The 27424-nt window shown below is 46.3% G+C and overlaps 1 protein-coding gene across 2 annotated transcripts in view; it reads left to right on the top strand.

Annotated features, from left to right (window-relative positions):
- CLNK (cytokine dependent hematopoietic cell linker) overlaps nucleotides 1-26851 on the top strand; it is a 109074-nt gene extending 82223 nt beyond the window's left edge. The window contains exons 12-19 of one of the 2 annotated variants that reach the window (XM_016128470.2): nucleotides 981-1008; nucleotides 3508-3526; nucleotides 5028-5103; nucleotides 7149-7189; nucleotides 12534-12667; nucleotides 14135-14212; nucleotides 16494-16649; nucleotides 23894-26851. In XM_016128470.2, the coding sequence (XP_015983956.2) occupies nucleotides 981-1008; nucleotides 3508-3526; nucleotides 5028-5103; nucleotides 7149-7189; nucleotides 12534-12667; nucleotides 14135-14212; nucleotides 16494-16649; nucleotides 23894-24040 (679 nt within the window). In that variant the 3' untranslated portion in view covers nucleotides 24041-26851. Of the gene's footprint in view, nucleotides 1-980; nucleotides 1009-3507; nucleotides 3527-5027; nucleotides 5104-7148; nucleotides 7190-12533; nucleotides 12668-14134; nucleotides 14213-16493; nucleotides 16650-19040; nucleotides 22133-23893 lie in introns of those variants that run through there. The other variant, XM_016128471.2, reaches the window with a different exon arrangement.
- Nucleotides 26852-27424: the final 573 nt, after the last annotated feature.

The raw sequence follows: 27424 nt of genomic DNA, 5'->3' as shown, positions 1-27424 counted from the left end.
GGGGCCTCGGTCTGGGTACCAGCTGCTCGGAGATCCGAGACCCAGACACAGCATCTGTGCTCTGCTTGCTTCTGGGAGTCTCACCTGATACAGACGCAGCTGCAGCCGTACGGCTCAAGGTCAACGGCCTTCAGCTGAGGCTGGTGTCGCAACCTCCTTAATCTCCTCGCATTTCTTCCCTACCGGTCTTTTCCCAGACAGACGGGGGCAGGGAGAATGTGCACATCCCCACCCCTCGCCCCTACCCCCTTCAGAGCCTCCTCGCCTGACCGCAAGCACATTCCAACAACAGCGCTCCCAAAAGCCCAGCGATTTCGTTTTTATCTCTAGCAATTCTAAACAATAATCTTCTGAGAACACCTTTGCGGCCATTTTGCAGATGAGACAAACAAGGGTTGGAGACATTAGTTAATTTGTCAATATAAATGAAAGGCTTGGAGTTTCTTCCAAGACCTGTCGGGTGTCCGCGTCAGCAAATTCCAGGCTGAATTCTTTCCATTATTCGGTTTCATGTTTTTCTCTGCCTCAGATCTCCTGTCATTATCGGCAGCCTTCCTGAAATATCGCTCTACCTGACAACGTCCTATTTACAACTCTTTATACGTCCTCAAAGCAAAAAACTAAGAGCTTTAAAATCAAGGTAATGATAGCAAGTCTGACTTGTGCTAAAGAAATTTGACACAGAAAACCAAATGTCAGGAGAACGGATGATATTATTTAAATTCTAAAATGAGAAGCAACTTTATTCACATCCTTCCCATCACCGCCTTTTATATTGGCTCCTAACTTATTTTGCTTAGAGAATTATGAGAAAAATAACCTGACTTTAGTTCTATAGGATGGTGATAAATATCACACTGGACTATGGGCTATGCATTTGGCAAAAAAAATGTAATCAAAAGTTTTAAGGGCTCAGAATGATTTTATTTTGATCCTCATGAACTGTATTTTATGTAACACTGTATTTCTTTTTCTTGCAGACAGATAAGCTTAAAGAATTTAAGCGAGGTAAGTAGAAACTGTGTCCTGGGAAAAAAGGGAAAGTTTTGTGCCTTAAGTGTCCGCAGTGGGCAAGACACTACTTGCTTCGGATACTCTGTCGCGATTATCGTCTGTGCTCGATAAGGATTATCAGCCCCGCTTGAAAGATGAGAAAGCGAAAGCCAAAACCAGGTCCAGATTTCAAGCCAAGATCCCGTTTTGCCACCATACTTAGGTGTGCATTTTGCCACCAAACTGGTACCGGGAGGAGAAGAGCGTGCCTAGTTCCCACAGAAGACAAAGTTCGTCTCAGAGGGCAAGTGCCATGCTTGAATGTATGTGACCAGAATCTTGGGGACCAGAAGCCAATGATGGTCGACCGAGCCCAACTCAAATTCACAAAGCACATTATAGTTTGCAAAGAAAGTAGAGACTCGTTGTCTTGTTTAATTCTCACGAAACCCTAAGAGAACAAAGAACCCTCGGAGGGGTGGAGGGAGAGAGAGATTTGCCAAGGTTCCCACAGCTGGGAGAACATGGGGCCAGCCCCTGAAAGCTCAAAGTCCAGACCTTCTCCCTGACCTATGACCTTCGGCCTTGCGAAATACAGGGACACCTCTGAGCTAAAATACCAAAAGTTAAAAAAAAAAAAAAAAAAAAAAAAAAAAGGAAGCAGAAAGGAAGAAAGGATGGGAGGAAGAGAAATAATAAAGAAACCATTACCATTTAACTTGAATGTTCATAGTCTAACAACAAAAATAGTTAAAAGTAGAGAAACTAGAGAGATTTCGCTCCACTTTTCTAATCTCATTCGATTTTAAATTCAGTGCCCTCCAGCAAAAAGTTGACTGGGTATCAATTAAATAAAACAACTGGTCCCCAGCTGGTCGGCTTCTCAGCCTTCCGTAGAGCTCAGCATCCCTCTGCTCTGACAAGCCTGGGAACCACAGCGAATTCTGATAGAGCACTTTGAACTGCCAGGTTCAAAGTCCTGGGGAAGCCTCAGTGCGGAGACTTTCGAACCACTCGTTGGAATGGATTCATTACCCTTTTTCCTTCGCCTATAGATTTGCCTTGATTTGCTGTCTGTGACGAAATGTATGCCCTCTTTCTAGAACCCCGAGGGACGCCAAGGTCTTTGAAACAAAAGGGCTTGTCTGTCGGCTAGCTTCGGATAACACCTGCGATGATACATCGCCAAGCTGTTTATTGCTAAAGCTTTCTTGTCTGTGAAGCAAACAGGAGTCGGGCTCCAGGGTTAGCTCAGCTGCAAAAAAAATAAAACTGGGAATCTGAGGAAATGGCGCCATTTTGTTTGGACCTCATCTGCAGACCGCTGGCTTTAAATTTTTCTTGGATATCAGACCCTTTTGAAATTTTGATGTAAGACATACTAACCCTTCCTAACCCCCAGGAAAAAAAAATATGCACACATTTATAGAGGAAAAAAAAACATTTAGCTCTTAATTTCAGAAGCTTCTTGGACACACCATTAGGTCACCTGGGGACCTACCTCTTCCATCCCCCAAGTTAAGAAACTTTCGTCTAAATGATACCTGTGTTCCTTCCCAGCTGCGCGAAATGAACTTTAGAAAATTATCTGCAGTTAAGGAAATGCTTCAGCAGATTCTGTACTTCTCGTAAGGCTTTTGCTTCTTTAAAAGCAGTGTGGGGCCCCAGGGTGCGAGACCAACAAGCACACAGATTTTCATAATGAAAAATAATCAGGAGTTCTCTTACTATTAAGGAAAGGAAGAGAAGCGGATGTCTGGAAAGATAAACGGCTACCTTTAAAAAGAATAAAGTGAATATTTTCACACTCGCTTTTTTAAACAAAGAAAATTAACAACAGCCTCATCGCTTAAACACAACCTCTGTTAACATTCTGTCGCATCTCTTCAAGTCCCTTTACACACACATACACACACACACACTCGCACGTAAATATGGCATAAGCCAAATTTTATCCTGAACCTTTTATGTGACATCGAGGTGTACTTACGGTATAAACTTATCCCACACTCTACATAAATACTTACATTTGTAATATTATAATACATATATGAACACAACCCCAAAGTTTATGTGATGATTTCCTCTTAGATGGTCATGTAGAAGGTCTCCAGTGTCTTGAAACTGTAACCGATGATACACTGAGCATCTTTGTATGTGGCATATGGCCCGGATTTTAGGTTGCTTTCTTAGAAAAAAGTCTCCTCCACGGAATCACTGGCATAGGATGAGAGTATGTCCAAGTCTCCTGACAGCTATGGTTAGATTGCTTTAGAAGAACCAAAGCAATTCGTAGGCCATCAGCAGACTGTATACTTGCCTATCACACCACGCGGAGAGAATTAAATTTTGATATTTGTTTTGTCTTTTGGAGTATGACTTTTTTTTTTTAATCTCTATACTAATGAAATTCTTCCCTCATTCTACCGACCAATTACTGTAAAAACATACATAACGTAAAGTCCTCTATCATCACATTCAACGTGTTTTTTTTTTTTTTTTCTATCTATACAGGTCCTGGGAACAGAGAGAGGTAGGCAAACTGTTTACATTTGTTTTCATACCCTGATACCATTAGGTTAAGTTCTGTTTACAATGCCAGCCATCTGTTAAAGGGATTGATGGTCGTTACGCCTGGGATGTATGAGCACGTGTGTGTGTGTGTGTGTGTGTGTGTGTGTGTGTGTGTTGATGTGACCCGGATGACCCAGGACCTCCGAATCTGTTTAAGATTCCTGCTGTCTACAGTGGGTGATTTAAGTTGGGGCTGGGCTAGTGGTCTTTCTTCAGCCCCGGGCTACTGACCATAAGGAAGCTCACTGTCACCCCTGCCAATTCGGGAAGACTTGCTGGGCCCCTGCTTGACAGAAGCTCTTGGTCTATCTTTGCACACACACACATATATCCTCATCTGAACACACACACGCACGTGCACACCGATGGTGTCATTGCTGTGGAAGCATGCGATCCAACACTCACTTGCTGGCCGGCAGGATGCTAAGCAGGTCATGACCTCCTCTCACCTTTTAAATACTGCTCACCATTTATTTAAAATAATGAACTATGACCAGAGCCGGAGGGCCTGAGCCAAGGTCCAGAGTTAACACAAGCAGCGTAGTCAGAGGAGGGAACAGAGGCCTCCCCCAGCTCACTGTGCGGCCTGGGCCGTTGTTTCTGCAGGTCCCGTGTGCGCTCTTCCGTACACTGAGGACGTTAGACGTGAGCGAGGCCTAATCTGGCTTTGTGGATTACCAAGGGCCCGGATGGAGGATTGGGAGTCTGCTGGGAATTCCAAATAAATTTAAGACCTAAAGAAAACCGTGCCCTTTGTCACGCTGAAGCTCAACTTTCTAACTCAAGTGTTCAGGCATCGTGGTATTGGCTTGGATGATGGTCAATGTGACAATGTGACATTGCTCAGCTCCCAAGGGGCAGATAGATGCTGAGGCGGCTTTCAAAACCTGAGGATCACAAGGGAAAAACTGAAAAAAAAAAATGCATGCCCAGCGGTAAGCAGGGGGCATGCTGTCCACACAGAGCCCTGGGGCCCTCCCGCCCTATCGCGGGAGGGGTGCGGAGATTCGGGGTGCAGGCCAGCCCTGGGCGTCCCCACTCCCTGCGTTGCCCAGATAGTTCTTAAGTTCCGCTTTTTCGTTAAGGTTTTTATGTACCTTTTAACCGAAATGCAGAATTCCACTCTGTCCACTTTCCCTTCAGGCCCTTCCATGCCAAATACCTTCCTCCAATGTAACGTTCTGTGTTTCGAGAAGTTCAGGGATGAGTTCCAGATTCAGCATTCTTGAAAATAGTATCGAACATTCAATATTCAAAGCAATTTTTGTAGCCTCAAGGGGCAGCCACGCCCGGAGGCCAGGGTTGCTGCTAAAAACGTGGGTTAGAGTGTGTGCTGACCACCAGTGCCCGTTCCTAAGCATCAGAGATGACTGGACAAAATCGTACTCGTTCTCATAGGCCCCGAACGGTCCCCATTTTCCTTTTGCAATCTGATCAAATCATGTGACTTCCTTACACAGCTCCTCATCACCAGATGAAGCCTGAATCATCTCACCTGTCACAAAACCAGAGTGCTCCGGGGATGCCATCGGCCAGGTAAGGAGCTGGGAACCCTTCCCCGGGTCCCAGCTTGGGGGTCGGGTCATATGTGGTGCGAGATGACAACTTGCCAAGGTCCCTGAGAAACGGGAAGTCCTTGGCCTTCGGTAAGGAATCACAGCTGTTCTGGAAGCCGACAGCATCCTTCTTCCCGAGCTTTGTGAGCGACTGAGTGAGTGTAAGAGAATCGTGAGAGAGTCGGACACAGCATACCAACCAGACAGGACGGGCTGGAAGCGTCTCCCCACCCGATCCGTTTCCAACTCCCAAAATTCTACGTCCAAAACATGCCTCGAATCTCTTCGCTTCCCCAGCTCCCAGCACCTACCGGCGGCCACCGACCTCGCCTGGCCTAGCACAACAGCCGTCTAGTGATACTCACCTCTACGCCCGACTTTCCATCCAGAAGAAACTATTTTCTGGTCTCTTGCAGAACGAGCCATGTGTGTTGCCTCGGAGCCTTTGCCCCGCGGCTCCCTCTGCCTCGCCCCTGGCCCATCTCCTGTCCTCCTTTCGGAAGGCAGCTCAGTTAGCGGTGTCTCCCCCAGGAAGCCTGTGCCAAGACTCGGAGCACCGAGGCCTGGGCTATGTGAGCTTCTGCTACCGCAGGCCCTTCTGCTGCGCATACACCTGTCAGAGCAGTCATCTCACGCTGCGATTGTGAGACAGGGATGTCTTCTCTCCAGAAATAAGTGCTTCCGGGCAGGCGCCGTGTCTTATATTTCGTTTTATAGTCCCCAGAACATACCAAGTGTCCAGTAAGCACTCGACACGTGTTAGTGAAATAAAAGAATCATTATTTTTATTTTATTTCGTGAGGTGTTTTGTTTTGTTTTGTTTTGTTTTGTTTTGGGGGGTGTTTTTTTTTTTTTTTTTTGTTTTTTTTTTTTTTTTTTTTTGGGTTTTTGTTTTTTGGTTTTTTTTTTTTTTTTTTTTTTTTTTTTTGCTTCACTCTTTATAAGTTCCATACTTAAGGCCTAGAATATCCTCAGAGGATGTTCCTATTCTCACAACATTTCCTAAAACTCTTGACAATTTAGGGCAGAGAAGTTTTGCTGTTCAGGATTTTTTTATCCAGATGTTCATCAAAACCATATACAGGTTCCTAGGAATGAGATCCCAGTTTTAACAGACCCGGAGTCTTGGGTGTCAACAGAGGTCTGACGAGGGACGACCACGGCGCGGTGGTTGAATGACCGACCGGCCGGCATTTTGATGTGCGAAGCCAGCAAGCCCCGAGCCGGCTCCCGTGGAGATGACGAAGCCCAGAGAGACCCTCAGTTGACGTCGCCAGTGCTAGAAAAGCCAGATAGATGCTCAGTTGACGTCGCCAGTGCTAGAAAGGGCTTAGAAGCTTAGATCGCATTCCATGAACCCAGAGGCTCTGGCCAACAGCAGCACATCCCTGGCGCAGAGGGTGAGCTAGGCAATCAGCTCTAACCGCAGTAGCACCTGGAGCTTACGACGACCGTGCGGCCACAGCACAAGATGAGCCAGAAAATCAGAGCGGACGCCAACTATAGCCAAACGCGAAGCAAAGCGCTGATGAGACCCACCGGTGAAAGTCTTCGTACCAGCGTCCTTGTGCTGAGAAACGCATATTGGGGTTGTTATTGTCTTTTATCATATTTTTCACAGTCCCTTTTGCTTTATGGAGTTTCTCTCCGTCATCTACACAGTTTTCTCACAGGTAAATAACTGCTGTGGAACGGGAGGCCCAACCAGGCACATATCATTTTCTATAGTGTCTAAATTCATGACTTTCAATAGTAAAAAATCGTGATATATGCTCACCGAAATGACATGGAATGAACTTACATGAGTCAGTTTGTTCCATATCTGACATTCGTCTGTGCTGGGAAAGGAGAGAAAGACCAGTCTCTTCTTGCCTCGCAAAACAGACACTTCCTCTAGCTCATCCAGTAAGACATAAAGTGCTTTACAAATGTGACTCGGGCTGTTACTGTTGACTGCGCCTCTGAGTGGAATTATACCCAGAATGGGAAATAGTAACGTTCTTTCAATTCTCACATTTCCTTTAGCTCTTCATTCATGACGAGCAACCACAGCCTGCAAAACAGAGGTAAGAACGCTTTATGTAAGAAAATAAACAGCTAAATCATCACACCACAACATTCCTGCAGTGTGACTTAGCTTTTGTAAACCCCAGAGTTGCTGAGATGATACATATAAATGTAATTGGCTTGTTCTCACTGATAGATACCATTCCACTGTGTTAATAGAACAATGTGTATCCATAAGTAAATATAATCACTTAGATAATTTCCAGTTTTTTCCTTCTTATGAACATTATATTATGAGCAATTTTGTAGATCTCTTCCCATACACATAATGCGTACATATTTTCCCATGTGAAAATATAAGTTCCCTAAGAGTAAAATCTCCAAGTCTTAGGATATTCCTGTCTTCACTCACACTAGATGAATTTTCCAAAGTAAGAATATCATTTAGTTTCGCCAACAACTTAGGAGTTGTAAGTTTCCCCCTTCCTCTCCAACCTCATCAACAGTTGTTTTGGACAAAACTTATAACTTTTGAGAATGCATTGAGTCTAAAATAGATTTCTCTCAAGACTGTGAAATGGAGAAAATAAAACGAACCTCTCTTACTAATTGTAAAAAAGAAAGTCAAAAGGACACCACATCTGTAGAGCTTTCTAGAGCAGCGTGTAAATATAGTGTGTTTATATTGGTGTTGGGATTTGATACGATTAGTATCAAACCAGATCTGTCCCCTCTGAGCCGTAGGGAGCTTAGGCCTAGAGGAAGCAGACCCCAGGAAGTAGAGTGGAAAGACTGACCTGGGCTCTGCTGACCTTGGTTCCAATTCTGCCTCTCTCCCTACAACAGCGTCACCTTGAACGAGTTAATTCTGGGAACTTCAACCTCCTCCATCCATAAAACTTAAATAATGTTAACTCACAGCGTTAATGCGCATACACGCACACACATACACACACGCACAGCCCTCTGCTAGACACATAGTAGAAAACTGACACATTTTAATGTTTTTTTCTTTTTTTGGCATTTCCTTTCCTTCTCCAGGAATTCATTACCCAGTTGAACCCAATTAGATCAACACTTTCCTCCCTGGCCTCCATCGAGTTTTTATATTGGATAAGCTAATATGGAAAACACATTTCCCCTGATGCACACTTTGCTAATAAGAGGTTCCCAGGGGAGGACTAGTTTTTTAAAGGAAGGTGGCCAAAGGGGCCTGTGATTAACCTGATGTGTTCAATCCCTGGGACTCAAATGTCAGGAACAATTGTCCTGGAGGCCAGATCTCAGTGTGTGAGGATGGAGAGACTGGAGTGTCCAGAAGGGAGGTCCAGGGAATGAACAGGCCCAACAGGGCATGACTTAGTGAGCTTCTAAGACTGTGTCGCAAGGATGGGGACGCAGAATCGTAGCCTAAAGAGGAATCCAGAGTCTTGAAAGACAGCATCTCACACGAATAAGAAGGAAAGAGCAATGGAGGAATGGAGTAGCGGTTAGTGACGTGGGTCCAGGCCAGCACCCTGGGGCCAGGCGTAGATTATGCATACTGGGGTCTCTAAGGTTGTTCTCTGCACATCTCAGAGGTTACGAGGTTACTTAAAGAAATAACCTGGGATGGACAGGGGAAGTGTCCAGGCCTCCAGAGAACTGCAAACACCACTAATTCCTCCTGTAGTCAACAAATAGCCACCAAACACATAGTTTATACCCAAAATTGGGCCGGGCCCTAAGAATGCAGAATAGAGACAGCCCTGTCCTTCGACCAACCACAGTTTAAGCACCATGATGCCCCTCCATCAGCTTACTGAATGACTGTGATTCTACTAGGTGAAAATTCATCTCGGAATCATGGGCTTGGCAGAAATTAAGTGCACAAAAATCAGCACGCAGCCCAGGCTCTCACAGAGTTCCCCGTCTGGCGGGCTCTCTGACGCCTACTGGTTTTAATTTAAATGCCTCAGGTGCTGCAGGCAGCCCTCACCATGCAGAATACATCTCTGTCGATGTAGATATTACCATCTTTATCCTACAAGAGGGAAGATTTTGGAAATGTTCGGTTATTCTTGACAGTTCAACTACTACTTGGTAGACAGCCTTCTCTCAATTCCCTGATAAATGATTTCAAGCTAAGCTATTACAAGCCTAAGCAGATAGCTCTCAGGACAAATATATATATATATATTTTGGAGTATAACCAAACTGCCTGGATATTCTAAAATTTCTAGAATATCCAGGCAGTTTGGTTATACTCCAAAAGAGTGATATTACTCTCCAAGTCTGGGATAGTGGATGATTTGTTTTTTGCTGTTGTTGTTTTTAGTTTCTCTTCACTAATGTTTTCTTGTACTCTCTGCATTTTGTTCTTTAAAATATATGGCTTTTTTCTTATAAGGTTATTTCTTTTAATTGTATGTAGGGGAAATTAAAATGTGCTAATAGGTATAGATACTTAAAATAAGATGCTTTTATTATCAGTTACAAAAGAAAGGTCTAAGCTGTGTTTCTGTAATTATGTTAATGCTAGCAGTAGCATTTATTGAATGATTACTATGTGCCAGGCGCTGGGCTAAAAACTTTACATGAGAATTTTGAAATAGTAGCAATTATTGATTTCAGTATGATCTTACAACACATACCATTTTTACTAGGCTGTCCTGCCTCAAATTTTATTGACCATCTAAGTTCCTCCACTAGTCTGTCAAGCTCCTCATTTCTGTAACCCTCCATTCTCCAAGCAGGAGAGTCATCTTTCACCGGGGTATAAAACTCAATCGCAATCTCTTATGTAAAGAAAACTTTCCAAAGATTAGCTACCCTTATTTAAGAACAGAATCAAATAAATACTTACAGTGGATTATAAACACGGAATGTTCTTTATTCATTAAGCAAAGACCCAGCCAGGCCTTCAGGGGAAAATTGCGTGGCCAAGTTGTTCCTTTGTTTTGTTTAACTCATTCTCTGAATAGACTACGAATGCGTATAGCTGTTTTCCAATGCTCTGTCTCAAGCAGGGCTTTTTAAATATTCAAGCAAGGCACTCGGAGATCAAATATAATAAATCAGTTGCCACGGCATAATGAAAAATTCATAATTGCTGAAGACTATTATGTACATGGGTAGGAAATGTTGATAATGGTGATTTTCTTCTCTCAAGTGTGTTCTTATTGTTTCAATCCATGTTAAAAAGACAGTAGTGGCCCTTTCGATAAGTCTCTGTGTACTGCTTCGCTATAATTTAAAATAAAGTTTTTAAAAGTCTTTTTTTTTTTAATAGCTCTTCTAGCTTTCTCTTGGTTAGAATTTGCCTGGTACACAGTTCTCCATCTTTTCGTTAGTGATTTCTCTGTGTCATTTTATTTTAGGTTTGTAATTAGTGCAAAGTTTAAACCAATCTGCATCTGCTTTTTAAATGCTGAGCTTCCACCTGTGATATTAATTGTGATTACTAATATCTTTAATTTGCTTTTATATTATTTTGTGCCTCCTATTTGCCTTGCTTTTTACTGACTTTTGGCTTCTTTTCCTGCAGATCCTGGGTTCATTTCTTCTTTATTCTTTTTTCTTTCTTGGAAGTTATACTATTCTCCTGTTGGTTTTAATTTTAAATAAAAGCATGGTTGAATTTTAAAACTCTAAAGTTTACATCATCTTCCCAAACAGTACAGGACACATTTCAAATAAAATTTTAAAAGAAGTGACGTCTTTGGAAATATTCCCCATTTTAAAGTCTTAAATTAGTGAGTGAAAGTAACTTACTATGATAAATACAATTTAAGCTTTAAGTGATCACATGGCTCTCTATAACAAATGTTTTAATATGCATAATTCCCTATAACAACATTCTTAGACTTGATGTTAAAAGCCACAACCCTTGGAACCATTAAAATAGAACTTTCAATGTTTTGGGAGCACTGTTTCTTCTTCTTAGTAAACCTAGAGAGATACGTGGCTTTTTCATAAACAGAAGCAGAAAAAATGTGCACATACCTAAGTGTTACCGTAACTGGGACGTAAATATTTGCTAACATTTTATATAGTATTCTGCCTCAAAAGGTACTGTGTTAAAAGTATCCTATTCTTATTTCTTGTCAACCTATTAGCCAAGACTGTAACTTTGGTTATATTTTCTAGAGCAAATTAAGATTTTATAGCTTATGATTCTGCCTGCACACTAATCAGCCCTCTTCCATTTTATGTTATTATTGTCCAGTGTTTTATTTTCAGTTTTTCTACCCTTGAGGCTTTATAAATTTTTTATAGTTATTCCTTGTTTTAAATTATTAAATTATTTATAAATATTTTTGTTTACTATCCTTCCTAATGCCTTCTTCCCTGTGGCCTTAATTTTCTAGAATTCAACTTTAATTAGCATTTATTGGAATGAAATGGCATGCAGTAGAAATATGTTATTTTCATCGAAGTATATAGAAAAAAGACCACATCAAAACTTGACAAATGGTAGGATCCCAAAGCTTAGGTACCATGTGAAATGAATATTTTAAAATCTATTGTTCTATCCTCGCTTTTAAAGAATCTTTTACCCAGGCATGATTTTGTAGCATTATACATTAGTCACTTGGAAAATAATGATTCATAGACCTGAGCAGATCTTTCTAACGTTAATGTGTTTCATTACAAAATATTCTTTAAATCACATTTCTAAATACCATCACCGATCTCAGAAAAGTCTAACCTTTGGGATGCCGTTATGCCAAGATGGCAGATGCAAGTTTTCCCAAATTCCGATCTGCGTTTGAAAAGTCTAACTTTATAACTGGCAACAAATACTGCCAGTAGTTTTCCAGGAAGTAACAGGCTCACTTCGTTCATTTCTAATAAAATATCTACCAAATGCCTGAGTCTGGATAACCATAGTCTGTCAGTCATTTTTCAGGTTAAAAATGTGATATTCCATTAAAACAAAATGTTATTCTTTCAAGTTACAAAAAAAAAAAAAAAATAGTGTTTCCTGAGTTGGGAACAAGCTTGGCTTGTGTAAGAAACTGAACAAAGTTCATCATGGCCAGAAAAAAATGAACGATGCGGTGCGGGGGGTAGATGGGGTGGCTGGGTGGGTGGATGGATAGATGGATGGACAGATGGATGGATGATGGAGAAATCATAAGAGAAAGCTTATTCAGGGCTTTATCGACAGAAGTCAAACTTTCGGGTTTTTTTCCATGTTTACAGGAAATTATGGAAGAATTTTTACCAGTGAGAGTAGCAAAATCAGAATCACCTTTTTTAAAGATGACTCTGGATGCCCCAGACAGGGAGAAGGGCCGGTGGGGTGACCGCGAAGGCTGCCGCCGGCACAGGGAGGGGGACAGGCTCCAGCTCCTCGTGGGAGGCAGCCAGTCTGAGACAGGAGCAGCGTCATATTTTAACACGAATTTGTTTTCCCAGATCATAAAGAAAGCTTCCAGTCGCTTCCTCCTCCCGCATGTCCGTCTCCCGCCAGCTACAGCCCTAAGGAAAATTCAATTTGCTATAAAAACGTGAGCTGGAGGAAACCTTTCCTCGCGAGGTCTGATGAAAAGGTAAAAGACACTTCTCTGCTTTGTCTTTCTAGACAAACTCGGCCCCTAAATAGAGCTTTACGGATGCCTCAAAGGGGATCACCACGATTGACTTTCATTTTTTTTCCCCTTCTGGCTACATATTACCAAGTTTTAGTATTTTTAAGTGTTTTGCTGTATAACATTTTGTGTTGCTCTTTTACCAGATTCTTTCATTTGCATACCATACATAGTCCCTTCTATTCATGAGGGGTACATTCCAAGACCCCCCAGTGGATGCCTGAAACCACAGATAATGGCAAACCCTATATACACTATGATTTTCCCAATAATACCTACCGATGATAAAGCTTAATTTATAAATTAGCACAGAAATTAACAACAATAACCAATAACAAAATAGAACCGTTGTAACAATGTACTGTAATACAAGGTACAGCAATTTCCTCCAAAGGAGGCCTCGCATAGGGGATGACTTTGAACCCCATCCTGATGGATGAGAATGGCAGAGCTGAGGGTGGGGTGAGCAGGAGGGACTCCCGGCAGCAGGGCCAGCCCGGGCGTGTCCGCAGAGTGACGAGCACATCTGGCTGGCCAGACCCTCGACCTCAGGCCGGGTGGTGTGAGCGAGGTGGAGTGAGGCCACAGGGTTGGGCGGGAGCTGGCTCGTGGCACTCACTCGCGCTTGGTGCGGCCACCATCGGAAGAGTCCGCTTTGTGCAAAGAGGACCAGAGACTCAGACTGAGAGACCAAAGACCTGATGTCACATCCCTGGCACTCGCCAACCAGGTGACCGATGTTGACTTCCTGAGCGCCCCCTGTCCTGACATGCCTGCCTCACAGGGCTGTTGCCGAGATGGATTGGGATAAGGAGGAGGAGGGGTCATGTAGGGGACTGTTAAATAACACGGTCCTCGGGAACTGCAGACCCACTGTGCACCTGACCGTCCTTCCTTTTCTCTGTGACGGCAGATTTTATGATCAAAAGAAATCAATCGGTATAAATAAGAGTGTGGCATGAGGATAAAGCCAGGCAGACGAGGGTTCAAATCCCAGCCCCACCATTTGTGACCTTAGGCGGGGCATAAAGCTGTTCTCAGGCTGCACCTGTCGGCCCCTCCCCCGGCTGTTTTCGTTATTACGGCAGCATCGGCTTCACAAATAACATCCCACCTTGGGCAGGTGAAGACTAAGAAAGCAGGACGCTGAAGCCTTTATTCTCCATCTGAGCATGGCACCTAAAGCCCTTTCCTGGTAGATGGAGAGAAATTCCTGGCTACTTTCAATGGCAGGCAGACTCTGTCATGCCAGTTTCATAATTCCCAAGTGGCAGCGACTTTTTCTGTCCCCAGATGCAGGGACGGAGTTTTTGAACTGTCAATCAAACGGCAATTTGGCACAGGCGGAACGGAAGTCAATTCTCATTGATTAACAGTTAGGACCTCCCCTTTACTCCCAAAGAGTCACCATGTGACCTGTCCTTGCAGGACATCCGCCACAGCGAATGGTACATCGGAGAGCACAGCCGCCAGGCGGTGGAGGAGGCGCTGATGAAGGAGGGCAAGGTGAGGCGTCCAGTGCCCCCCCACGCCCCCACCTCGCAGCCCCGCCCCGCCTCGAGTCTCTCCGCTCGAGGGAGGTTGTCATTGTCGAGGGAGGTTGTCATTGAAAAGGGCATTTCAAACAGAGCCTTAGATCCGAGACTTGGTCGTGTCCCTTTCCAGCTGCGTGACTTTCACATGTTCCTCGACATCGTTAGGTGTCGGTTTCTTGGTTAAAAACCAACTCTTAGGAACCATTTTGAAGATCGGATGGGGACGGTGGGGGTCGTAATGGAAGACGCCTTCCTCTGTCCGCTTTCTTTGCATTTCCTGTCCTCACAAAGGCACGGCTGGGTCTTTCTGTCTCTCTTCTTCGGAGAAGGAGCCGGGATTGTGAACGCTGCGATAGTCAGGGTGTGATAGGTTATGCTGCAGTAACAACCCTAAGATCTCAGTTGCTCAGCATAGTAAAACTATATTTCTTGCTTGTGCTGCACATGCAAGATGGGTGTGAGTGAGCGGGTGGGTAGACCCAGAGTGCTGGAGGCTCCGTCTCAGTGCGTGCCCACACGAATCACACACTGGCTCCTAAGACGGCCCCTCAAAAGTAACATGCTTCATCTCTGCTCGCATGTCTTTGGCCAAAGTCACATGACCAGACCTAACTTCAGAGGGAATGAGGAAATACAAACCTACCATGTGACCAAAAAGAGAAAAACTGGGATATCTGCAATCAGATCAAATGACTACTATAACCGTCATCACAAAGAGCGATTAGCTATTACACAACTATATACTACGTGCAGAGAACTACACTAGACTGTCTAGAAGGAAAGCCTCTCAAGGCCATGCAAACCTGTCCTCAACTAACAAGGACAATGGTCATTGCTGAAAGAGAAGATGTAAAAATGAACGGCTTAGTTAAATAGTGGATGGGTGGGTAAATGATAGGTCCCCCATAAATTTAATAAAAGCTAACTCTCAGAATTGACATTATAAAATCCAAGAAAGTATGTGTAAATTGCTATGAAAAATAGAATAAAGCCCCCCACAAACAAGATGTCCATGCCCTGATCCCCAGAACCTGTGAATATGTCCCCTTACATGGCAAAAGGAATTTGCAGGTGTGATGAGGTTAAGCATCTTGAGATGGGGAAAGTACCCTGGATTACCTGAGCGGGTTTAATGCATCAGAAGAATCCGTATAAGAGGGAGCAGGAGTGTCAGAGTCAGACATGGGGGACCACAAGTTAAGGACCACTGGTGCCCCTGGAAGCTGGAAAAGGCGAGGAAGTGGACCCTCTCCTAGAACCTCCAGAAGGAACTCAGCCCTGCTGACACCTTGACTTTAGCCCAGGGAGACCCAAGTTGGAATTCGACCTCCTGAACCATAAGAGAATAAAAATTTGTGTTTTAGTCTAAGTTTATGGTAGGAAATGAATATAGTTGCTAACAGAGTCTCTTGAACCTCTTAGAAATAAATTGAACTATCTCATTTTCTAGATGGGGAAAGTGAGGCTAAGTCAAGGTCTCAGTCACATTCAAGATCAGCGCTCTTCACAAAATCACAGCTGCCTCTAGCAGCCAGCATCGTCCTTTCCATTCTAGTTGGGAACCAACTGATTAGCCATGCCCCGTGAGGGGAGCCACTTAAGGAATTAGACCGTAATTCCCGCGCCTATAAAATGCGGATAAAACACCTCCTCGAATTTTATATAAAGGTCAACCATTGCCATCTCCCCACAGAGAAGCTCAATCTATTATGCTAAAAGCCTCTTCTGCTCAGAGCCTCCTACTATCTCCAGAAGGATCCCTGAGTACCAGGTAGAACAGGAAATAAGCGAACGTGGGCAGGTGAAGGGCAGCAGGTGCAGGGAGGGAGGCGGCTCCTCCACGCGGCCCGCAGGCAGGGCGGTGCCCTTGGAAACGGTGCCAGAGCCCGGCTCCGGGGGCCAGAGACTGCAGGATGGACACGGATAAGCCCCCAGCACAGCGTGGTGCATGCATCCACGAACGCCAGGCCAGGTCGTGGGCGTGACACTGAGGACAGTGGGGGGCGGGGGGCGTCGGAAGAGGTGGAGAAAGGGGGACCATCACTGACTGGTACCCTTCTCAGGAAACAGCGAGAGCCCTCACGCAGGCCGGCACTCCGTGAACACTCGCTGGGTGAGGCTGAATCAAGGACGGCTTTGCCGCCCGCCGAAGCCGTGGGGGAACCTCACACTCGGAGCGTCGCCACGGCCACCGCGGCCAGGGTGGGGCGCCGGCAGCCCCGGGAAGTAACCGCCCTTCCCTTGCGCTTCAGGACGGCGCTTTCCTGGTCCGAGACTGCTCCGCGAGGTCCCGGGCCGAGCCCTACGTGCTGGTGGTGTTCCACGGGAGCAAAGTCTACAACGTGAAAATCCGCTTCCTGGAGAGCAGCCGGCAGTTCGCCCTGGGGACAGGGCTCAGAGGAGACGAAGTGGGTATCCCAGCGCGGCGCCGCCTTTCCGCGCCAGACACGAACGGGGGGGCCCGGGGGGCGTTTGGGGTGGCGGGCCAAGGCATCTCCGCATCCACCCCCACGGTGGCGGGAGGCGGGGAGAGAGTGCCACCTGGGGGCCGAGGCATCTCCGCATCCACCCCCACGGTGGCGGGAGGCAGGGAGAGAGTGCCACCTGGGGGCCGAGGCATCTCCGCATCCACCCCCACGGTGGCGGGAGGCGGGGAGAGAGTGCCACCTGGGGGCCGAGGCATCTCCGCATCCACCCCCACGGTGGCGGGAGGCGGGGAGGGAGTGCCACCTGGGGGCCGAGGCATCTCCGCATCCACCCCCACGGTGGCGGGAGGCGGGGAGAGAGTGCCACCTGGGGGCCGAGGCATCTCCGCATCCACCCCCACGGTGGCGGGAGGCGGGGAGAGAGTGCCACCTGGCGCTGGGGCATGGAATGAACCCTCCCAGCCCCTACCCACAAGCATCTCTGCGCATGACTGACATGCGCCTCAGCCCGGGGGTAGCAGCCAATCCTGACCTGCCGTGCACCCCGCTATGCGGTTCCACCATTGAGGGAAACTCACGCCGCAAGACGTCCAAATTCTGCCTCCCAGGCAGCCTCCACCGGCGCCCACGCTAATGCAGCATTCTTCGCCACCACCCCACTGCAGGGACTTGTGACAACATCCGTTAGCATTAGGAATCGGTGGGGTCGCGCCCCCAGTCCGAAGGTGGGGTCATCCACAGCGCTCAGCGCTGCGTGCAGCGTGCCTGGTCTCGCTGCAGAGGGGCCGACGCGGGGCTAGGCGACGGACCCGAAGCTTTCGTTCGTAGCTGCATCAACGAGTCACAGAGAAAGGAGATTGGTGTCCACTGACTATGCTTGCGCTGGGCCTGGCCTGTCTGCCTTGTCTCATTTTCAGTTTCCAACAGCTCTTTGCCATAACGATCGTTCCAGTCTTGGACATAGGGAAACGGAGGAAGTGGAAAATTAGCAAATGGCTGGAGACGCACGGGTAGTACGTAACCGGGCGAGGACAGCCTGCTCCTTCATCTCCTCTTCTCGGAAGCAAGGGAGGCAGGGAAGGAGGGAGGGAAGAGCAGGGCTCCCTCTCTGAGTCACCATTTGCCGAGTGCGCGAGCTCCTGCCAGTCTCTTAACTGCTCTGCGCTTGACTTTCCTCAACACAAACGTTCTTTTCGAGTCTAGAGTCCTATAATTCAGGGATTCCCTTTTAGCCTCCCCAGACCCCAGTTTTATTGGTTGGTGTGTATATATATATATAATGAATTAATCGTGTCCCCCCGCCACCCCCTCATTTCATATATTGAAGCCCTAACCAACCCGCAGTACCTTCAGAACGTGACAGTATTTGAAAATAGTTTTCAAAGAGGCAGTTAAGGTAAAAGGAGGCCATCGGGGTGACAGTGTGACTGGTGTCCTTATAAGAGGAGGAGGTTGGGACACAAACGCTCACAGAGGGACGACCACGTGAGGTCGCAGGGAGAAGACGGCCATCTGCAGGCCAAGGGGAGCGGCCTCAGGAGGAAGCGGCCTGCCCACGCCTCGGTCTTAGCTAGACTTTGACCCTCCAGAACGGTGAGAAAACGAATGTCTGTTCTTTGAGCCCCCCATCCTCCCCCATCCAGGATGCTCTGTTATGGCCACTCGAGCAAACTAATACAGTAAAAAAAAAAAAAAAAAAAAAAAAAAAAACAGAACTTTCTCCAAGTATCTATTGTTCTTCAATAGCTATCAAAATCAGGAGTGTTGCCACGGCCAACCAGATGCTTCGGGCAGTTGCATCTGTGAAAATCCTTCCAGCGGCATGTGAGGGTTCCAGCTCGAACCCAGTGTCTGGCTCAGGGCACTTTTCTGAGAATGGCATGTGGCCGGAGAGGCGTGGTCAGCACCGGCCAGGCTGCCATTGGGGTCAGGTCGCCAGCCTTTGCTCCGGCCCGGGCAAGTCTGGGCACAAATGAGAGCGTGGATGAACAGATAGATCGGCACACCGATCTGCCAGACCCAGCCAGATTAAGTGTTACATCAAAACTGAAGAAAAAAGTAGCCAGCTCTTCTTCGGTGATGAGAATTAGTAAGTTAATTAAAAGATAAAAAAAAAAAACGCTCAGAGACTGCCTGGAACACGTCGAGTCCACGATAAGGGTTCGTTATTATATTTTCGTTATGGCTGAGTCATCTTGCGAACTAGGACATAGTTCCTGTCAACTAGATGCCAAGGGTTAGTGGACTTCCCAGCGCAATAGCTCTTTCTCTTTCTCTTTCTCTTCTTTCAGCTCATGAAATTTCTCATTTAAAAAAAAAAAAAAAAGTCGAATGATTTTTAAATGCTCGAGATTAACGACTCGTTCCTCTTAGAGAACACGGAAAACAGAAATCACGTGCCAGCAGAGCCTTCCGTGGACTGCCATTTAATTTGCAATCTCATTCGATCCTCAAAAACTTCTGGAAAAGAGCCATTATTGAGCCCGCTTACGAGTGAGGAAACCTGACGCCTGAAGATGCTACAGCTTTTTTTTTCTCCCCAACAAGCCAAACTCTGGTCTGCTAATAAAAGAGACGGCACAGGAATTCCCTGATGGCCTCCTAGGATCAGGCTGTCACCCGGCTCACGGCTGCCTCAGCAGGTAGACAGAGTAAATGGCCAGCTTCCAGGTGAGCTGCTCTGATGACTGTCCACAGGGATCTCCGAAGGGTTCAAATGCCCATTTTCAGAAGACCGTATTCTGTTACTGAGGCATGTTCTTCCGTGCGTCCTCAAAGGAAGAGTTTGCGTTCTGGGTGTTTACTTAACGCTTACCTGTGTTTACTATGCACAGGCGCCGTTCCGTGCGATGAGTGATGATTAACTAACTTGATCGATGTCATCCTCGTGGCAACCCTGTGAGGCAGGCGCTGCCGGCATCTCCACGGAACAGACGGGGACGCTGCAGCGCAGAAATGTCAAGTGACTGGCCCACAGTCACAGCCAGCACTCGGCAAACCTGAGGTTCCACGTTGTCAGCAAAAACACTGACTTCCTCAGAGAATCTCAGCTGACGCTATGACCAAACATCAAGAATCCACAGCCTCGAGCATCGCTCGAAGGACCGTTCCATTCACGAGTACGTGAGGCTTACTGTGTGCCAGGAGCCGGGTATTCCCTCCTGCCTTTCCTGTGAATGAGCCGTGCCCCAGTCTGAGAGTGAGACAGCTTAGACTGCTCTCAGTTCCCTCGCCCCTGTCACCATGAGAGCCCTTTGCCTTGCTGGGGAAGAATCCCCATCTTGGAAAAAAGAAAAGAATCGAGATCAGTGAATTCCATACAGCAGGGCTCTGCTAAATGCAAGGTGGCTGGCTACTAGCTACTTCGTCTGCTGCTTGAATAGAGAAACAGCACCTCATTCTGACCCTGCAGGGCGCACACAGTGAGACGCGGGGTCCGAGGGTAGATTTGATGTCGCGTGGCTGTTTGGCTGCCTTGCACACTTCAGAATTTCACCACACCCACGCTGCAGCAACACCTGCCTCAAGGGAGTTATTTCGAGTGTGAGATGAGATGGTGTAAAGAGAGCACCAGACACGCAGAGGCAGATGCTGGACAAGTCTCGTTTCCACCTTCGATGAGTCCTGAAAGCCCTTTCGTTAGACCCGCGGGCCCTGGGCACCGGCGGGCACAGGCTCACACAGGGGCCGTGAGAGGTGCAGAAGCGGCCCGACGAGGGCCCCCTGTAGGCACCGCGGTGGTACGACGCCTCTCACAGGCACAAACGGCGAGCGACCCACATGAGCCGCGAAGAATGAATAAGTCTGGGAAGGTCCGTTTTGCTGCATATCGGCTGTTTGGGTCATTCTGTTAGCCACGTGGCTAGAAGCGTGTCAGAATTCAGATTTAGGGAGTACCCGGTGTATTAGTTTCTTGTGGCTGCTGTAACAAAGCACCACGAACCCGGTGGCCTAAAACAACAGAAGTGTCTTCTCCCACAATCCCGGAGGCTGGAAATCTGCAGTCGAGGTGCCCGCTGGGCTACGTCCCTCCTTGAGGCTCCAAGGGAGGGTCGTTGCCTCTTCCGGCTTCCGTTGCCCGTGGGCAATCCGTGGCTTCCTTGGCTTGTGGCCGCACCACTCTAATCCCTGTCTCTGGGGTCACACTGCCAACTCTTCTTCTCTGCTTGTCTTACGAGGATACACGCAATGACTTTTAGGGATAACCTAGGATAAACTCCTCCTCCCAAGACCCTCAACTTAATCCCACCTTTGGTCATGTAAATTAACAGTCACCCTGTTGATATACAAGGTAATACTCAGATTCCAGGGACTCGGATGCGACATACTTGGAGGGACCACCATTCGGCTTCCTACACTCCTTTCTTCAGTTCTTGGCCAACCATTAATTTGATGCCTACACTGTGCTAGGCTCCGTGGCTCCATTCTGGAGACAGAGAGCAGAGTAAGAGAGATTCCCTGCCACCCAGGGGACACCAGTGAATCTGTGCCTATCCATGCATGCACCCGAGCAGGAGACGGGTTGGAAATGTTTAGCAACTGGTAGAAAGAAGAACTCCGGCCCTGCCGGCCAGAGGGCACCGCCGCTCACGACCTGCAGAGTTCCCGGCGCTGCCGGCATCAGCCCTGCATCCAGGTTTAAGAATCAAGTCTCGACACTTCTGTGAAAGCTCATAAACATGAGCAGCCCAGTCTTCGGGCCTTTCTTTGTCTTGCAAACGCTCGTGATCAGTGGCCGAACATTATGACAGATGTTTATTTGATAAATTAAACTTTGAACACGAGAAGACATGGACAATTAACCCATGGCTTCCTTCTCACTTCCCCTGTCTGCTTCTTGCCTCTCTCTCTCTCTTTTCTCCTTTGACTCCCACGTGTACACCCACACAGATTTATTTACCTCTCTGGCAGCGCGACATCGCCCACCGTTGGTACATAGGCAAACACAGAAGGTTCACACACATCTTAAGATCCAATATTAGGATGGCATTTGCTGTCCTCCTGAAAAAACCATTTAATATAACAATAAAACCTTCATTATAATCTTCTTAAAAGTCTCCTTCGGGCACTATGTTAGTTGTCGGTCTATCACCACAAGTCAGTAATAAGAAACGACAGTATGATTGATTGCTCCTTCCTAGCATTCTTCTTACTACTTGTTAGAATGACAATTTCATATAAAATGTCATCCACGTAGTAGATTATTGAAACAATTAGCATCGAATCCATTACTTCAGGACCCTCCCAAAGGGAAGACGAATGAGAACATGAAGCAAGCATTTTCCCTCTGAAGATCAATACCAGGAAAGAGAATTTCCTCTGCGACGTGTGTGTACACCAATTTTATAGAGGAATTCTACATGAAAAGTGTTTTCTTACAAATCATTTCTCGTGTCGTCAGGTACACAGAAAGAAAACTCTGCCCTTACTTTATAACCGGACATGAAATACGAAACTTTGCTTTCTTCCTAAGGGCTTACAGTGCTGATCGATAAACTTGTCTCGTGATCTCGCTGCTCTTTCCTCACGTTCTTGGCGAACGCAGGAGGGGGACTTAGCGATGCTTGACCTTTACCGAGCGCTCGCGGTACCCGGAGCTGCCTTCCGAATGCTGTGTAGGTGCTACGTCAGCTCACTAACCCTCACAGGGGCCCTCGAGGTGGGTGCTAACGACACCACCCCAGGGACAGAGAATGTAAGAAACTTGCCCGAGGACACACAGCTGGTGGGTGAAAGAGCTCCGCTGGGAACCCAGGCTTTGGGGCTCCCCATACTCTTCCCTCACGACGACTGTAGCACACCAGTCACGGTCCGACTGGACCACCACCCAACCTCGGCATCGGGCAGGAACTAACGTTTATGGTACCGCGACTGTGGTGGACAGACAGCTCATCTCACTGAAGACTCTGCTAGATCCAGTAACAGGCCCAGACGGGCAAGTCGCTTACAGATTTAATCAGAAGTCTTTCAGTGGGAGAAGATTAAACCCAACTCCAATGAGCTTAGCGCGGAGGGGGGAGGGTTGTTGGCTCTGTCACGGGGAAGAAGAGGACCTGAGGACTCATCACAGTCAGGGGACTCAGCATCCACATCTCCTTCCCCAAGCAGACCCCGCTGTGGCTCCCTCCCCTCCTCCACCCGCCTCATCGCTGCTCCCCTGGCCTGGCAGGGCACCAGGGTCACAAGCCACAGGCAAAGCTGTGTCAGGAAGGAGCTGAGCCGTGTCTGGCCGTGCCCTGCAGCTGTGTGACCTCGGGGCAGGTCAATCCCCTTCTCTGAGCCTCAGCGTCCTCGGCTCTTCAGGGAAGGTCGCTCGCTGCTCACCGCGCGAGGTGGCTCCGGGGCACCGAGGCTGTGACACGTGGAAAGCTGGCCACGCGAGCCCGTCCCAGTCATCATCCCGCAGTGTTCCCTTGCCAGGACTCATCCCCGCTCGGCTCCTCCACGCTGTCCGTGCCGGTGTTCCCAACCACCTTCCTTCTTCCCCGGCTCTTACTCTCTCTAAACCCTCCTTGTCCACTTATCTAGAATCACCCAGAACGAAGAGCCCATTTCAAGTCTTTATCTCCCGCAAAGCACTTCCTGATCCCCTGAAGCTTGAGACCACTTTACTTTCCACCGCGTGACCACGGCACGTCCTCTGCACGTCTCTAGAAACACACAAGTGCAATGGACTGCTGCTCATTTCACAAGAAACCCGGGGAAGGAAGCCAAATTGGCTAAGAACTGCCGGCAGCCCTGTGGCCGCCGCCCGTCACCCATCTTTCTGATCACACCAGGATTCCTTAGAACGAGAGCGCTCTACGGCCAGGCCTCCATCGTCTACCCTTCGGTGGCCACAATCGTGGGCAGTTAACTCGTCTAAGTCACCTGAAAGGCTTATAACAGGAACCCGTGATAACGACAGTGACACTTGACCCTGTGACTGTGGGACCGGATCCTGGTCAACGCTCTGGTGGGAAGCCGAGAGAGCGGCTGTGGGCTTCGCCTCTGGTCTCCCCAAGTGCCTTTCTCTCTCCTGCTATCTAATCTTCCGGATAGGCATCCTTGCAAGAGCTCGGACTGTCACGTCCATTTTTTTTTTTTAAATCACCTTGACACATCTTTACAATCCACAAATATTTTAATGAGTTAACGTCTTTTCTGAGTAAAACTAACATCTGGACTTTATCCTACAGACGCAAAAGATATCTAGGTTTTCATTCACTTTCCTTTCTGTGTTTCAGAAGTTTGATTCGGTGGAAGACATCATCGAGCACTACAAGTATTTTCCTATCGTACTAATTGACGGGAAAGATAAGACCGGGATCCACAGGGAACAATGCTACCTGACTCGGCCGCTGCCTCTCCACAAACACTTCTCACCTGGGTAGCCTGGTCTTTGTTTTTGTTTCAGTGCAGGGGATCCAATGCCTCTATTACTTTTCATTCGTTTATTTCAAAAGATTCTTTTCTGTGGCTTTGAGGGATGACTTCTTTGACTTCATAAAAGAGAAGAACATTCTATACTGGAAACTGGAAACTAGATCATGGTTTTGGAAGTGCAAATCACAAGGGAAAGATTTATAAGATGCAAAAATAAAACCTAGAGCTTTTTAAAAATATCTTCTAAAGAAAAAACTATAAAGATGGTCTTTATGCTCGTGTTACGGATGAGCAGCAAAGGTTACGAGAAGCTGATGCTTAAGTATTTGCTGCTAGCATAGGACAAGTGAGATTCTCAAATCTATGCTCTTTTATAGGGCCCGGTGTGGCCTTCATCTCACAAATGTTTGGACGTGTAAATTGGCAAGGTTTTCATGATTCCTTCTGCTAAAGATGTGGGTGAATGTCGTTAGCTCTATTTTATTTGTAATCCTGGAAATTCAGTTATAGGGGGAAAAGGTGGGCTAGAAAAAAAAGAGCACTTACGAATATCACTTCAAAGACAGAAATCAGACATGCTTTTACTATGGCCTGAGCTGGCCAGTCTCCAGTATACTGTTTAGAGTAGCTTTGAGACAAATGCAATTAGCAGCCTTATAATAAGAGAGTACGCTTAAGCTGAGGGAAAGTACAATTTTTAAAAATTCCATTTGTGGACTTCCATTCAAAAGAAAAGAAGAACTGCCCTTGAATTAGTGATACCTTACAGAAACTTTGCACTTGTCATGATATTGTCCCACTCAAGGACAAAAGGGTCTAATTTTATCCCTGTTTCACAATACAAATGAGGATACAGAGGCTCAGAGGCGTTCTTGACCTTACTCGATGTAAGAAGAGAGCACAGATTTGTATCTGTTTTGCCTGGCTCCTTACCAGCACGTCTTCCCGGGGACACTCCCTGCATGATGAATTTGACAATCAAGTTGAAAAGCTAAATTACAAAGATAGAGGGAGGGAAGGAAGGAGGGAGCGAAGGAGAAAGAGAGAACTTGAAAATACAGATGTGCCCACCTTAAAATATATGAACTCATAGCAGATAGCAGGGTAGTTTTTTGTTTTGTTTCGTTTTGTTCTTTCGCCTGAAGATTTCAGGTTAAAATTAATGATACACAATGACGTCAAATGTTTCCAAAACGTGCCTATGAAATTCATGGAGTATTTGCATAATTGTAGCTTTAAGGCAGAAGACCAAAATAGAATTAAAAGGCAAGAGGTGACAATGAAAATAACATAAACAATGCCCAGTGTTATCTCTTGTCCAAAGTAGCGGAGGATGAGACCTCTAAGAGGACCTGTTAGCATCTACCAGCAATGGAGCAGGTGCGCAGCCTCTCTCCTTCCCAAGGTCAGTGCGAAGTGACGAATCTGAGTTAGATGGGCAGCATTTGATGAAGGTGCTTCTTGTAAAGCTGGAACTCTTGACACCCAGCTGAGCCTATGGGACATCTAGAAGGCACTGCAGCTAGAGGCTCTCAGAGAACGTGGTGATCAGCAAGTTCTCCTTTCACGGGAGACCCAAGTGGCCCATCTCCGTGTCTGCCAAAGCGCCATTCCGGTTCTCGGTGTTCACGAGAATGACATTTTGCTTGCAATAGATTCCTAAAGAATAAGGATATATGAATTTTAATTATACTTGATTCTTACAACAGTTCTGTAAAGAGAGAAGGGCAGGTATTCTCAGCCCGTTTTACAATTGAGGAAACTGCCTCTCCTTGGCCAAAATCTTAGAGACATGATCATGGCTGGAACCAAGGCCTTTATACAGCTTTCCACTCAGCGTCTAGCTGCTTATTGGACCTGCAATTAAAAGGTCCGTGGTTTGGGCTCGGCACGCCCGAATTCCGAAGGGATTTGATCCTCTGCAACCATTATTTCATTTCAGTTGAAAAGCGTCACTTCATACCCAGCCTCAGCAGAGCAGTAGAACTTTAGCCTTATCTGATTATAGCATCTATGCATCTAAGAATGGTTCCTTTTGACTAAATAATTCTCATTTGGATCAATTTGTATCTTCCTCGTCTTCAATAATACCTTGTCATAAGCACTTGTTTGTGTATGGAAACATATTTGTTGCTAGGCAGTCTTAGAGATGTTGGAATTCCAGCAGTGGGAAAAACAGACAGCAAATAAGTATATAGTAAATAAGATCATCTAAGTTGTATTTCCTGCTGTATTTCCATGTCAACACTTACCACGGAATGCTTATATTGACGCTCATGTTAGGTATCTTGCTGAAGCTTACTTGAGATAACTTTGAAAAGTTTTTATGTAGAAAATTTTTAATTTTTCCAAATTTACTTAATAGAAAACTCCCCACCCCCTTCAGTAATGTAGGGGGCGGGGGCCAGGAAGTATGTGTTTGAGTAAGCACATGATACCTGAAATCAATTAAGTGTTCTGTTCTAATTGCTGTGGAAGAATCATATTTTACCCATTGTCAAAGTTAGCCTATTGCCGTAATGTACACATACACATATTTTGAATAAGTTGGTCTCTTTGATTAGCATTATATTTGTGTACCTATTTTTTTTTATCCTGAGTAATATTTGTTCTACCTAAGCACATTTACTTTTTTTGAACATTCATGGTTTATAGCTGTACTGATATAAATTAAAACGAATATGTAATTAAATGTCATAATATCTCTGTAACTGAGCATTCGGAAGGAAACTCAGACTATGGCTTAAGCTTGCTTGTTTCATGCCCTATTATTCCTAAAACTCTTTTGAAATGATATTTAGAATAAATTTATGACAACATTTCTCGAGTAAATTTTGACATATGAGCATTAGCAAATGCCAGACTTGGGGATAAAGATGAAAAAGACCTGATAATACCTGTGGTTGAGGGCTAAGAGCCGGGCAGCCAAGACGCACATGCAGTTAACAATGCAGAATGATAGATTTGGTCATTCTCTCCCTTGTACCACCACTGCATCAGGAGGCAGAAAAGGGTGTGTGGGGGAGGGTGGAGTCAGGGAAAGCTGCTGGGGGAGGAGGGAGGGGGAGGAAAGCGGGGTGGGTGGGGGGTGGGGGAGCAGAGTTCAAGCAGAGATTTGAAGGAAGCCTCTAGAATACAAGCTTTAGAAGTACAAATAGTCTGTTCTTGAAAGCTCTTATTTTTAGGACACTGTCTGAGGCTGTTCTGGTAGCTAATCAACCAGAGAGAGACCTATCGAATGGACAAGTGAACCCACTAGTGGCAGCAGCATTCATAGGGAAAGGACAGGTGATTTATGAAGTGGTTCTGGGGAAACTCACTCACCATATGGGGAAAAAATACAATCATGCCTCTACTTCGAATCGTATCCAAAAATAAATTCTCCACGGATC

Source organism: Rousettus aegyptiacus, unplaced genomic scaffold (genome assembly GCF_014176215.1).
Source record: "Rousettus aegyptiacus isolate mRouAeg1 unplaced genomic scaffold, mRouAeg1.p scaffold_m13_p_10, whole genome shotgun sequence".
NCBI classification, from domain to species: Eukaryota; Metazoa; Chordata; class Mammalia; order Chiroptera; family Pteropodidae; genus Rousettus; species Rousettus aegyptiacus.
Note: the sequence above shows the minus strand (reverse complement) of the source record. Positions and strands in the feature narration are given on the sequence as shown.